General features: G+C 59.5%; 6 protein-coding genes across 6 annotated transcripts; 4 read left to right on the forward strand and 2 right to left on the reverse strand.

Annotated features, from left to right (window-relative positions):
* Positions 1–836: 836 nt before the first annotated feature.
* Positions 837–1,920, forward strand: B0H18DRAFT_290343 (uncharacterized protein). Its single transcript, XM_048037431.1, has 2 exons — positions 837–849; positions 904–1,920. Exon 2 carries the CDS (start codon positions 1,057–1,059, stop codon positions 1,642–1,644), a length of 588 nt encoding a protein of 195 aa, XP_047894056.1. The 5' UTR covers positions 837–849; positions 904–1,056; the 3' UTR covers positions 1,645–1,920.
* A 62-nt stretch (positions 1,921–1,982) lies between these two features.
* On the reverse strand, positions 1,983–4,131 carry B0H18DRAFT_1094450 (uncharacterized protein). The gene is made up of 4 exons (XM_048032382.1): positions 3,851–4,131; positions 3,728–3,798; positions 2,362–3,664; positions 1,983–2,310 (listed from the first exon to the last, which is right to left on the reverse strand). Exons 1-4 carry the CDS (start codon positions 4,082–4,084, stop codon positions 2,176–2,178), a joined length of 1,743 nt encoding a protein of 580 aa, XP_047894057.1. The 5' UTR covers positions 4,085–4,131; the 3' UTR covers positions 1,983–2,175.
* A 755-nt stretch (positions 4,132–4,886) lies between these two features.
* Positions 4,887–5,528, forward strand: B0H18DRAFT_875823 (GRIM-19; the record flags this gene model as incomplete). The annotated part of the gene is made up of 3 exons (XM_048040454.1): positions 4,887–5,032; positions 5,226–5,367; positions 5,466–5,528. The coding sequence occupies 3 exons, from the start codon at positions 4,887–4,889 to the stop codon at positions 5,526–5,528; spliced, it is 351 nt and encodes a 116-aa protein (XP_047894058.1).
* A 913-nt stretch (positions 5,529–6,441) lies between these two features.
* Positions 6,442–8,342, forward strand: B0H18DRAFT_875660 (uncharacterized protein; the record flags this gene model as incomplete). Its single annotated transcript, XM_048040440.1, has 4 exons — positions 6,442–7,414; positions 7,477–7,649; positions 7,715–8,035; positions 8,097–8,342. The coding sequence occupies 4 exons, from the start codon at positions 6,442–6,444 to the stop codon at positions 8,340–8,342; spliced, it is 1,713 nt and encodes a 570-aa protein (XP_047894059.1).
* A 321-nt stretch (positions 8,343–8,663) lies between these two features.
* Positions 8,664–9,375, reverse strand: B0H18DRAFT_1084759 (acyl-CoA N-acyltransferase; the record flags this gene model as incomplete). Its single annotated transcript, XM_048031823.1, has 4 exons — positions 8,664–8,732; positions 8,924–9,167; positions 9,234–9,313; positions 9,337–9,375. The coding sequence occupies 4 exons, from the start codon at positions 9,373–9,375 to the stop codon at positions 8,664–8,666; spliced, it is 432 nt and encodes a 143-aa protein (XP_047894060.1).
* Positions 9,376–9,806: 431 nt separating this feature from the next.
* On the forward strand, positions 9,807–13,310 carry B0H18DRAFT_1118503 (uncharacterized protein; the record flags this gene model as incomplete). The annotated part of the gene is made up of 2 exons (XM_048033801.1): positions 9,807–9,966; positions 10,021–13,310. The coding sequence occupies 2 exons, from the start codon at positions 9,807–9,809 to the stop codon at positions 13,308–13,310; spliced, it is 3,450 nt and encodes a 1,149-aa protein (XP_047894061.1).
* Between the last annotated feature and the right edge of the window lie 40 nt (positions 13,311–13,350).

The raw sequence follows: 13,350 nt of genomic DNA on the forward strand, positions 1-13,350 counted from the left end.
GCGAACTCTATTCGACCTGATCAAGAATGACGCAGCGGATCGGCGGAAAGTCTGCGAGGCGTGGCCACGGTGAGGCTACCAACCTCCCCACACCCGCGCCCTCTCGAGTGAGCGCTCCGAGGGCGTCTCCGTGGTTGGCAGAGACGACCGCCCTGCGGCCTGCTACTGTCGCGCGTCGAGCATACACGAGGCTACCATGGCTAGCGCACCTGATCGATCGTGCGGGCGGGGCGCGGGGGGTCTGGTGCGCAGCGGGTTTGCTTCCGGGCGCGATGCGGGACCCGACCGTGGCCGCGATTCGTGCCGATTGTTTTCACCCGCGCGTGCGTCCGTATTTGTTCAGCTGGTTTTCCTCTTTGATCCTGCTCTTATCGAGTTCCCCCGAGGGCTGTTTGGCAGTTGTTCGGAGTCGGACCGCAGACGGGGGCAGATTTGAGTTACGTCCTAGCCCCTATCCCCTTGCCGATTGCACTCCTGACTAACCCCAAGCCCACCGCTGTTCTCGCTTAGCTTCCTGGACACAGTTTCGAACGGCCAATTGAGTACCCGCGTGCTAAGTCCAGGGTCGAGGGACACAGTGTGGAACAGTTCATCGGATGGTGCGGGAGTCAGAACTTTGATTCCGAGGCGAGTAGTTGTCGTACTCATCGGACCGTCTAACTCCCCATGATCCGTCAACCGCAGGCGTCCGGAACGCTGCTACGGGTGCTTCAGTCCAAATCGAAACAGCTATTCAAAGCGATCGGTCAGCTTCACAGCATGGCGTCTTGCTTCTCGCATGAATCTCAAACCTGCCATGGATCCCGAACCTGGAAGCGCCTACGCTAGCAGCGCTGCGTCTAGCCCCAGGTAAGCATGCGTAGTTCGCGGTCTGCTGCACGCCGTTAGGCTGACGGGGCTAAGGGCACTTGGGCGAGCCTCCCCGAGCGGAGCGCTGGCAAACCGCGCCCCGAGCGGGCACTCCTGCAAGGAGTGCAGGCGTCCTGCACCGGGCAGAGGCGCAGGCAAGGGGAGATCGACAAACCCCGCCAACGATCTCGCCGGCCCGTCGATCCAATGCTCCGTCCGCCCAAACATGCTTCACCCCACCATCGACGTGTTGCGGGGAGTCGCACACAGGCGCAGTCGAGAGGCAACCGTGCTACGGCTACGCTAGTGCTATCTAGGCCTGCGCCACTTCCGTCACCGGCGAGGGTGCTGTTGCGGAAGGCACAGAAAGTCGTCGAGGCGGACGCGGCGCTGTCCGGGAAGCGCCCGACCATAATGGACGTGATACTCAACGCGAAAGCCCCGGTATCCGCATACAGCGAAGACATTGTCATGGAAGCCGTGGAGCGCAGCGAAGCAGCATTCCGAGCGAGGCATGACTATGCCTTCGGGGACAGTGATGGAGTGGAGCAGTATGGGCCGACCAGGCCATGCCGTGGCGAGGGCGGGACGAAGACAACCGGAAGCGCAACCTCCGGATTGGAACAGATATCAAGAGTCAGCAGAGCGGTCCACGGCATCGTGGCCGTCGGATGCGGAAGACGACGTTTCGTCGCAGTCCGATGCGCAGTCGTCGTACTATGCGTATGGACCACCCACATCGCCCGGTGGTCCTGTTACGCTCAGCACACCACGTCTGGGCGGCCATGCGGCTGACGTGTCTCCACTGGCTTTGCGGCCATCCGACCCATGCCCCACCCAGGTTTCGTCAGTATAGACTGCGGATCCTGATTATGGGTGACTCATTGATTGACGGTTCGGGAGCGTCGACCTGCTTCGTGGACTTGCTCATCACCTGCATCATCATGTAATGTAACATGCTCATTGGTAGACAGCGAATTGGGTCATTCATCTTAGTGGACAGCGTACAGCTCAGTAATCACCCCATGACACACTGTAAATAGATCTCAAGCCAGATCCCGGAGAATGGAGGGTGTTTAGACTCAAATTGCAAACTTAAGAGGTGTGGCACATACAACCTTCACGGCACTGTGTCAAGGCGCATGAAATTGCCACCGCCGCAGATATTTCAGGTTCCCGGTCAAATGCGTCCTGTATACGTGATCGCATCTGTATATACATAAACTGCGCGACAAGATCCAAGAAAGTAATACAATATACAGACGGGCCTATTATGCCCGAGAACAATGGAAAACGCACTACGGAAGAAGCAGACGTGACACAGCTTCATACAATAGGCGTAGAAGTCACCAACATCGGAGAATGGGCGAAGAGGCTGTGATCATACGTCCTCATCCATCCGGTCGTTCGCAGGTTCGCTGCCGTTAGCATTGCCCTCATCACCAGAGGATCTTCTCTTGCCTGCACCGCCGTCAGACCACGGATTATCGTGAGCCGAAGATGCCCGCCCACCTTCACCTGGAGAACGGATCTCGCCGCCATATTCCTCATTCGCCTCCATCTCGCCGCGTATCGCCTCCTGGCGTCCGCAGACTGAGCGGGCATCTCCCCTACGTTGCCCCGCGCTGCCGAGCCAGAAGCGCGCTCGTCATACGCAGGGTCGCGCTCCATCCCGAGTAAGTTCGACACGCGCGGCCGCGCTCTCTCCGCATCGTACTGCATCGACTGGCCAGAGTCCGGCCGCGAAGGGGCCCTGCTTCCTCCATTTCCGGGGCCAGAATTCGGGCTGCCAGAACGCGAGTCGCCATGCGGCACCGGCGGCGCCACTCGTCCGTTCTCGCGCATGTACGCGATGCTGGCTTCCTCTTGCTCCTCTAACTCGAGGCGCTGGCGGTACACGAGCTCCCTCTCGCGCTCGCGCTCGCGTTCGCGTTCGAGCTCCCTTTCGTACTCACGCTGCTCCCATTCGCGCTGTGATAGTTCGCGGTCACGGTGGATGTTGGCGCCCGGCCCGACGCGCTGGTGGTTGTGGATGCGTCCGGTGCTGCGGTCAGAATCACGCGTGCTTGCGGGCGAGTGCGAGTGCGGTGACGTGGGCATGTTTTGCATAGGTATCTGGACATGAGGGTGCGGCAGCTGGTGGGCATGCGCGTGAGTCAGTTCGTGGAGGTCGTGTCTCCTTGACCTGTCATTGTGGGTTTCTGCGCCTGCCATAGGAGGGCTGCGACCATGCAGGGAAGGTCCCGGAGGCACCACATCGATCCTGGTACCCATCGAATCTAGATCTGCGCGAGCCGAGTTGGAACGCGAGTGGTGGGAAGAGACGCCGTGTGAGAGGGATTGTGGGTGGACATGTCCATGGGTCTGGGCCGGTGGATATGCACCGCTGTGATGTTCGCTGATAGGGGGTGCGAGATCTCTAGCTCCCTCCGCCGAGGCTGGAACGACAGGGATCATAGGTGGTAGGGGCGGCAGCTGGCGCTCGGGGTCGTAGCCAGGTCCGGAGTCGTGTCTGAAGCCATAGACAAGAGGTATCCCATGCGGTGGCTGCACTGGTCTTGCTTCCTGTCCCGGCGGTGGGTGTGGAAGGATGTCTTCAATTGCGACGACTCTGCCATCCGGACCGAGGACCATCCGGGCATCCGGGCGAGTCCTCATGTATTCCGCGATGGCGGGGTCGTTGGGATCTATGAAGCGGGCATGCTCCGGAGGAAGCGGTGGCTGTTGATGGAAGACGGGATCCTGTTCTGGAGGTAGGTCTTGCGTGTGCCGCCCGGGAGTCGGCGGCACCGCAGCCAATCGCTCATAGAGAATGCTGAGGAATGCAAGAGACGCGATCACGATACAGTGGGCTGATACACGCGCCGCAGTGACTCACGCTCGTTCAAGGTTCATACGACGTATGTTTTTCTTCGCGAGAAGTAGTTTGAAGTACAGCCTGTCATTGTCCTGGAAAGGCAGCTGATGAATGCAGACAACGGACGGAGCGCATGCGACTCACCGCCTCAATCTCCTTCACCGTCTTCTTCAGATCCTTGTACTTCGCATGGTACTTCGCGTCCTCGACGCTGGCGGTGATGCCACCTGGGTAGTTCTTGGTCCGCATCTTCGCCTGGAAACCAGGATTCGCGAGGACGGCCGGTGGGTGGTAGAGCGAAGAGAGATCCATCTGCTGGGCATGCTGGGCGGGGAGGCCATGCGCGTAGGACGGGCCGGGGGATGGGTGGCGGGACATGGTGGTGGCGGGAACAGCCCCGTGCGCGGCGGGACGCCTCTCTTTCGAGCACAGCTGTCATGTTTGTCCGGCGTTGAATCCGGTTCCAGTAAACTTCCCTCGTTAGACGCTCGTCCGGCTGTCCCCGGGTGGCATGCCTCGCCGAGCTTCATCACTCGCGTCCACTGTCGCAGTCAGAACATGATGCTTTCGTGAAGACCATTCGATGCTGTGCATAGGTTCACACCGAGTCAAGTCGGGGAGATATGACTCGCCCAGGGAATACTTGGCTAATGACTGGAGTGCAATGTACGTCGGGCTGCCTACATGGGTCCGCAAAGATGTGGACAGTACGCAGTTTGATAGCAACATTCATCTAGACACCGGTGCATTCTCATGGATGCCACCATGCTCTGATAGATGACTCCGTTATTTGCACCCCGGTGGAAAGACGTGCAGATTTACGCCACGGGCGTACGGCCCTCACTGACTTCCCCTCCCAGAATGGAAGGTAGCAGCTTTGCCACGTGGGTGACATCAGGCTCGGACATGCTCAGGCTTGTTGACTTGCACCCGACCATCCTCATCCACCACACGCTCGTCACCGACATCACCGCCGCAGCCCGCTGAGCCACGCTCAGTGTCGGACGTCTGACTCGTTTCCGGACAGCTTCTGCAGCAGTGAGTACATTCTCTGCGTTCATGGCAAATGGAAGATCTCACATTCGCATGCAGTGTCGGCACCATACAGACAGTACGTCTATTGTCCGCTCGTTTTGCATGGTCGTTGACGCACGTATCTGTGTTCCACGTATGCAGGGACATGCCCCCGGCGGGGGGATTCGACGCAATCAAGTACAAACGCAATCTGCCGTTGCGCGGGCCCAGTGGTATCGTCATCCTCGGCGGTGTGACGGCGCTGTGCGCGTACGGTTTCTACCGTGTCGGAAAGGGCAACCTGGAGAAGAGGTGCGTGGAAAACAAACCGTATTCAGTCGGGGTATGAGGGGGTCAGGCGGACGAAAAACGTGTGCAATATGGGCTTGCTCATCGCGGAACGTGGCCCCGTTTGGATCCGACCGCACGATCCCCTTATCAATGCGCCCGCCGTATTTGGCTACATGAGTGCGCGGGATGGGCTCGGTGCTGATGTGTTGCACAGAGAGTTACAGAGGGAGAAGGTGTGGTCCCGCATCCACCTGGTGCCGCTGCTGCTGGCCGAGGGGGACCGTGATGCGTACCGCCGTCAGCAGGCCGCATTGGAGCGCGAGAAGGACATTATGAAGGACGTGGCGGGCTGGGAGGTGAGTGGATCACTTGATGCGGTGGCGACGAGGAAGGTATGGCTGATTGTTACGCCCTCGGTACGCTCGCAACCCTGTTCGCGTCGGGTGGACGACAGGCTGGCAAAAGTGTCTACAACAACCCAAAATACCGGTCTGGGGAGTGGGTTGTGGTTCTATGATGGTAGTTCTCTCGCTGTACTTGCTTCTGCAGCAATGGTATCAGGCGGTAATAAGCTTCCATTCAGCAGTACATGATCAGTTGTCTGGCCTGTGGCAGCGCGAGAATGCGCAAGGTGACCGGAGGACGAGCGGGCTGGGTCCGCCGGGCTGCGATTGGCTGGCGGCGCGGGGGACAATGGGAGCCTGGAGACCGTGCGCCGGGACGCAGCTGCCCAATCGGGCGGTTCGCACGGTGCCCGACGGCCCGATGAGGTGTCCCGTTTAGGGCAAGTCCCCGGAGCGCGGCACGGCGGGCGTCGTATCTGCGTGGCAGAGTGTCCGCGCGTAGCCGCCATCCTCTGGCACGCTCACGCCGCTGCGTAGGTTCCTGCCGTAGTCCGTTTCGCTGGCAGTCGCCCGCTACAGTCGCCCGTCGAGTCGTCACAGTCGCCCGTCTAGCCCCGCGCTCACCCGCGACACATCTGATAGCCCTGCCAGTGGCTGCCAGTGCGCCCCGCTTCCATCTCGCGCGCAGACATCCCTCCAGCCGTCACGGGGGCACCGTATCGCCCGGCGATCCACCCTTCTCTCGGCCCCCTCTCGTGCCTATTCCTGGACGCCACCGGCCGAAAGAGGCAGCCGCCACCGCACTGTGACTGTCCGAGGTTCCGCTCTGCTTCGACACTGGCCGCTGATTCCACCGAGTCAGTTGAGGTACCGCGATCGCATATGGCAGCACCCATTCGAAGGCCGCTCGCGCTTCTCTGCCGAGACCCTCTGATCCACCCATTTAAATTCGCCCCCCGCGCTGCCCTTCCCGCCTCGACGTCCGCTCGCCTCTGCCACACTCGCCCTTCCCCGGCCGCCCCGCCCTATATAAGGGCGCGTCACTTCTCCTCCCCGCACGCTTCCCCCCTCCCGTCCACCGAGTCCATGCCCGCCATCCGCGCGCGCGACCACGACAAGGACACCGTGTCCATTGCCATCGCTGCAGCGGACCTCTCCATCCGCGACCGCTCGCCCATGTTCTCCTTCGACGACCCCGCCCACTTCGACTCCGACAACATGATCTTTGACTTTGACGACATGCACGCCTACGAGCCAAAGTCGCCCTTTGTCTGGGACCCGTCCAACGACTTCACCATGTCGTCCTCCGCGCCGTTCCCTGGCTCTCCTGACTCCACGTCAAGTCAGCTCGATCCTCTAGCGCCTTATTTGCCTCCGAGCGATCGTCGATTTAGTCCCGAGGCGCTCGGTGGTCAGACGGACGCGACGGGCTCGACGCCTGACTTCAACGAGAGCGCGCTCTACGCCAACTGGCTCGCCGACCCCGACCCGCAACCGTTCCACTCGTCCGCGGTCCCCATCCCCATCCCGAGCCACCATGCGCTCCCGTCGTCGCCCATGCAGTCACCATACGCGTACAGCGACAGCTCCTCAGTCTTCCCAGACGTGTCCATGTTCTCACCCCAGACCGCGTATGCCGCTCTACAGCCACTCCCGCGGTCATACACGCCCGACGACGCCATCATGACAGATGCACTCCGGAGCGACGCGCAGGTCCCGATGACCCCGCCAGATGCGCTGAAGCCCGCGTGGGCGATGCAGCTGTGGGATTCGCCCGGCGCGCAGCCCGCTGCGCTCGTGCCGTTCCCTTCTCTGTCTGACGATGCTTACGCAACACAGCGACAACGCGTCAACTCCCGCCGTGGGATCACTCCCGTCACGCAGCTGTTCCAATCGTCGTCCGCCCCCTCCGTCTCCCACGCCCGCCCGCCGCCTCTTTCCCGCGGGTACAGCCGCCGCGCGGAATCCATCAGCGAACACGACGACGCCACCATCCGGAAGAAGAAGCGTGCTGGCTCTGAGGAAGAGATCCTCCCGGTGGAGAAACGAGCGGAGACACGTAAGCTTTCGCTGCTTCCACGCCGCAGATATTCAGTCACTGACTGCGGCGCGTTATTCTAGCACCGCTCAAGTCGACTCTTCGCCCCCCTAAGCTCGCGCCCTCCGCTTGGCAGCTGTATTTCACCGATTGGATTGCGCGACACCAGGCGTCCAGTTCGAAGAAGCTGAACGTCGCACAAGCTGCCAAGGAGGCTGGGCAGGAATACGCCAAGCTGAGCGACGCTGAGAAAGAGGTACGGTATAGTGCCTGTCGTGACCTATGACGCGTTTCACTGACAGATTACATTCGACACTGCAGCCGTACAAGCACCGCTCTCAGGAGGCGAAGGATACGCGCGAGCGCGAGCTTGCTGCGTACATGAAGACGCTCACGCCCGAGGACATCAAGCGCGAGAATGCGTTCCGAACCGCGCAACGTCGGGCGGGCAAGTCACGTAAGGGAAACATCAAGGACCCGAACGCACCGAAGAAGCCGCTGAGCGCGTATTTCATGTTCTTGCAGCGTATTCGGTCGGATCCCGAATTGGTTAAGGAGGTCTTTGGTGATGAAACCGAGACGACCAAGCAGAGCGTCCTGGCCGCAGGCAAGTGGCGCTCAATGACCGATGAGGAACGAAAGGTGGGTGTCAGCAATAATGCTGTGTCAATCAGCGGATTTATCATGTCACTTTGTCATGCAGCCGTTCCTCGCTCAGGCCGAGCAGGAGAAGCTGGAATACGAATCCGCAAGAAAGCTTTACGAGGAAGGCACTACCGGGTACGGAACAAGTATCAACTTCAGCATCCTGCCCAGTAGCTCTATCAACTCGATGCCGTTCCCGAGGAGCGCATTGCGACAGCCGAAGCAAGAACCTTTCAGCTCCGAGAGCGAAAGTGACGGCTTTACTACGGACGATGGCGCCGATCTGCCGACGCGTCGCTCATGAACGGCACTCCGGACGGCGATGACTTAGTTTTCTTGCGTGACATTGACTGTTGGTTCTTTTTCTTCCGGGCGGAGGGTTCGCATCCATGCCGGTGTCCGTCTTCTATACCTTCTTGCTGATAGGGACGCCAATAGAGTGTGCTCTCTGTCCATTATGCCTTTGCTTGCACTACTTTATGACCTTCAACCAATTCCGGACTTCACGTGTACATTCCTGTAGCAACATACCCCACACCTCTATGTTGTATTGCTAGTTCTCCCCTCCGTCTAGCTCTGTGCATACCTCACGACACCTTACGACGCCAAATACACGCATGGCACCTCAATCTGATAATGGCAAGCGAGCGACCATCAGTTGATGAGGAGCACCCTCTTCATCGAATTCTTCGCCCTAAGAGGTGGGCGAGAAAGATAGAAATGAGATGGACCGGCGGAGAAACAGAGGGACGTAGATGGCAAGCAGGGACACATACTTCGGGCGAGTAACCAAATCTTTGTGGCGCATGTCAAATAGTTAGCGGACTATTTCAACACGGCATGCGAGTACGGCATGCGGGCTCACTTTGTGTAGAAGCCCTTCACAGGGATCTGGGAATGGCATTTTATTGTGACTGGATCGTGTTGACCGGAACGCTTCGCGTCGCGTTTCACATGGTCATGCAGGGCCAAGACGAGCGCACGCCCGAAGCGGTACTGACGGTAGTCCTTGAGCACGGCTAGTCGGCTCAGCTTGTAGTAGCCTGCGTGCTTCGTGCAGCGTATGGTGCCGACTGACTTGAGTGACGGCACGAGACGCAGAAGTATGTGAGTTGCGGTGGGATCGAGGCTAGGATGACCGAGAACGTGAGTGGGACGGGATGACCACGCGTCTGATGTGTATTGGGAAACGGACTCATCGATTTCGGTGTCGAGCGGAAACTTCTGCTCGTGGTGGAAGACGTCGATGCGGACATCGTAGCACTCTTGACGGAGCTCGTCACGGCCGGCTCACCCACGCTACGCACAACGATTATCTCGTGCTGAGGAGGGTCCATTTTCTTCCCAATGTTCCGACACGACGAGCCAGCCCGAACGACGAGGAGAGCGGGGCGGACGCGCCCGAGCGATGTATGGCCGGAGTGGACAGGAGAGGGCCGGACGCGCCTCGGCGCGGTCACGTCGCGTAAGCGCGCGTCAAGTACACTCGGGCACGTGCGCTTGCGTCCTACGCTTCACGAATTTCTCCAGCACTTACATGTCGAGCTGCGCAACATCCTGGCTTACGTCTTCCAGGTGCCCCAGTGAGAGGTGAGCAGGCGGCGGCAAGAAACTGGCTTGTGTGCTGAGCATTGTCCGATCAGGTATTCCAAAAGACCTCGTTTAGGCGGGTTCTGTAATGCTGGAGCCGTTGGCCACCTCCGTCATCAACACCCTCCTTTCTGGACGACCTCTCACTGGACACTCTTCCGCTTCCAACTCTTTCAGAATGGCAGTGAAGGCAGCTGGCTCGGCCCTTCCTCCGAATTTCTTCACGCCTCATCCGAGGCGCACAAAGGGCAAGGAGAGAGCTGCCCCCGGAGGTGACTTCCCGACGTGTGTGGACGTGAGTGCATTGAATGCTACGAGTGTACCACCGCCCTGTGCAGGTGAGCTATCCTGCCATGTCCTTATCTTCTTCTCTCCTGATGGCCGGCGTATAGGGGTCAAGCGAACATCTTCCATTCGCAGCAATGTCAGTCGAATGCGGGCGCGCCGACTATCTACCAGGAAGACCATGCATGCTCCGACGCGCGACCCCCTGCCTTCAATGAAGCCCTTCACGAGGTCTGTCGACGTGGCGCAGCGGCGCCATGCTTCGAGCCTCCCGGAACCCCTCGGAGCTTCCGGGTCGTCCGCGCCAGCGTGGCAAAAGGATCGATGGCACAAGTCAATACGGGACTATTCCCTAGGGCGCACATCTGACCTGGAGGAAGCCTGGAGTGCTTTCGAAGATCTCTGCCGAAGCGACGGCTGTGAATCTCTGGAGGTGCATGACATGCTTGACTTCGCGTCCCGGATAGTCGCCGCGGCCGGGGACCGCCACCTCGATAGCATTTCCCCACAGTCGTTGCACCAGACAGCGACAAGGCTGACTGCGATCCTTCAGCCGTTGTCTTCCAGAGTGACAAACGAGTCGTCGGTCGTAGATAGGCTACGCCAGCGCTGCCTGGTGATCGCCAGCGCCGCCATGGAAGAGTCGTTTGAAGTCGCGAACGAAAGGCTGCGCGAACTGCTCACGGTATCAGTCGACGCCAGACATCATCAGTATGTTGCCCGGATGCTCGCTGCCTATGTCACTTCCGTCTACGTTCACCACTCCGCTCTGTCTGTCCTTGAAGTCCTACTGCAACATTGGGCCGGTATCAGCACGTATCTTGTGCGGTGGATTCCCGCTGGACATGTTGCAACAGCGGTACGGAAACTTCGAATACGGGTTGCCGACGTCGTAACTCGCGTGGACAAGCCTTCGCTAGTCCTTGCCGAGTGGAAACTCCGTATGGACCAAGGCCAGCAGCGGCAAGTCGGGGAGTATCTCATAATCATGTTCTGTCGGAGGGCCGTGGGTGATATAGCCTTGGATATCCTGGAAGCCATGAAGGTGGAGAAGCTAGGTGTCAAGGTGGAGTTGCAGCTTGACATCGTCAAGGCACTTGTCAAGAACGACTTGTTCGAGCAGGCCAACATACTCTTCGCGTCTCTGGCGGAGTTCATGGGCACGGGCAAGTCCTTTGACGTGTATCAGGAGGTCGGCTTATACCTCTTTGCCCACCAGGGCGACGTTCTACGCGCACAAGAGTACTACGGCCGCCTCGCACAACGGGACCGAGTCACCACGGGTCACAGAGCATTGGTGCTGCATGCGCACGCTGTTAGCGGCGACGCCAACCGCGTCACGGAGCTCTTCTACCACTTCTTCCCTCCGGTAACCTCATCAGCCTCAGCAGAGCCACCAAACATCTTTCATTACACCGCCGTCATACTCGCCTACGCAAAGAAGGGAGACCTCGTCGGCATGAACACCTGGCTTACGAGCATGAGCAAGGCAGGGATCTCACCAGACGCCCACGTATACAACATCATCCTCAAGAGCTTGGCGCAGCGGGGAGACATCCACCACGTAGCCGAAATCATGAGCCAGATGCGTGCAGCGGGCGTTCGTCCCGAGCGGCACGCCTATACGACTGTCATTGCTGTCCTCGCTGAACGGAAGGACGTCCTGGCCGCCGAGGATATCTACAAACGAGCCATCGACGACGGGATCATCCCCGACAGAAAGATGATCTCGACACTGATGCACGTCTACGTGCAGGCCGGTGATTGGCAAGGCGTCATCCGTACCTTCGACTACCTGAAGCTCTCCGGCCGCCGTGGCATACGCCTGAGCATCGAGGTCTACAACACCCTTCTCAAGGCCTATGTCCTGATCGGCGCACCCTTCCGCATTGTCGCGAATCTCTTCCAGAGGATGGAGCAGACAGGCATGCGGCCGGACGCGCACACTTTCGCCCTGCTCATCCAGTCTGCGTGTGACTCTGGCCTTATGTGGATTGCGAAAGACCTTCTAGACGAGATGATCAGGCTCTCTAAGGACTGGCAGACGCATATGCACACCAACATCTACGTGCTCACCATCATGATGGCTGGCTGGCTCCGAGCGGGGAACAGGGATCGGGCAAGGCGGACATACGCGACCATGCGGAAGCGCGGCATTCAGCCGAGCGCGAAGACCTACGCTGCCATCGTGAAGGAGTACGCGAAAGACAAGAGCGGCGCCGGCTTGCAGATCGCTCAGGAGTTCATCCGCAACCTCACGACGGCGGATCCGGAGCTCCAGCTGTGGACGGAAAGTAGCCCCAGTAGGGAGGACGCACTCAACACGCTTTTCGTACCACTATTGTCTGCGTACGCTCATCGCGAACGACCAGAAGTCGTGGAAGACCTTGTCGCTCAGATGGGCCAGGTGGGCGGCTCGCAGCCTCTGGGGACCCTCACCCACTTGCTAGATGCGTACCGGCGCGTTGGAGATGGCAAGGCCGTCCGAGACCTGTGGCCCCGCATCTATGAGGAGGCTTTGAGGCACGCTGGAGCCAATGCCTTACTCAAAGACACCGAGGAGGATAGTCGACCCGACTTCCGTGGGCTTGGATTCGCTCTATGTGTCCCACTATCCATCTACGTTGACGCTATGTCGGCTGCAGGTTTTCATGCTGAGGTCGCGCAGACCTGGGCGCAGCTGCAGAAGACCAAGCTTGCGTTCGACTCGCACAACTGGAACCATCTTGCGGTGGCTCTCGTCCGCGCTGGCGAACCCGAGCGAGCGTTCCAGATAGTCGAGAAAGTGATCATGCCCACCCGGCGACGCTTGATTGCCTCCTTTACCGTAAATCGCGATCGCAACCCAGCCTCTCCTATCCGCGAAACACCAGTCGATGAGGGTTTGGAAGAGGATGAACAGGAGTTTGTCGATGGCGCAGACTCCGCGGGCGAGCTCACGGATCCGGAGACACTTACCATACCGCCCGAAAAGCCGCTCAACTTGGATCGCAGGGCGCTCGCGGTGAGGAGAGCCACGCAAAAGGCCGGTGAAGACTTAGAGAGCCGCCAAGAGGATTTCGTGCATGGCCTGCATATCCTCCATCAGCTGTCACCGATGTGGAACAACTGGCGGCCCCACACAATTGTCCTGGCCATGCTAACCAATGTTTTGCATCACCTGTCGCGCGGCAGACTAGTCCAGCCTGTGCGCCCCGCGAACTCAGAGCCCGACCCTTTCCCCACGATGCAGGAAATCGGGCGACGAAGAGCTCTCGCCTCGCAGATTCTCCAGCGTATCCATGAAACATGCCCAGAGACGGTCCGTTTACTGGAGAGCAACACGACTCGGCGCAAGACACCGAGGATGAGGGCGATGGAGAATCAGATCCGGCGTAATAGCGCGATGAATTACTAGTCGTGACAATGCACTTCTGGCTACAGACACCGACAGCGGC

Source organism: Fomitopsis serialis (genome assembly GCF_022376445.1).
Source record: "Fomitopsis serialis strain Sig1Antser10 chromosome Unknown B0H18scaffold_28, whole genome shotgun sequence".
NCBI classification, from domain to species: Eukaryota; Fungi; Basidiomycota; class Agaricomycetes; order Polyporales; family Fomitopsidaceae; genus Fomitopsis; species Fomitopsis serialis.

Coding starts and splice junctions, on each gene's coding strand:
- B0H18DRAFT_290343 (XM_048037431.1), top strand. CDS start 1,057: ATGCTCCGTCCGCCCAAACATGCTTCACCCCACCATCGACGTGTTGCG.
- B0H18DRAFT_1094450 (XM_048032382.1), bottom strand. CDS start 4,084: ATGTCCCGCCACCCATCCCCCGGCCCGTCCTACGCGCATGGCCTCCCC. Junction 3,665..3,727: donor CGTATGAACCTTGAACGAGC/GTGAGTCACTGC, acceptor TGCATTCCTCAG/CATTCTCTATGAGCGATTGG. Junction 2,311..2,361: donor GATCCGTTCTCCAGGTGAAG/GTGGGCGGGCAT, acceptor ACGGCGGTGCAG/GCAAGAGAAGATCCTCTGGT.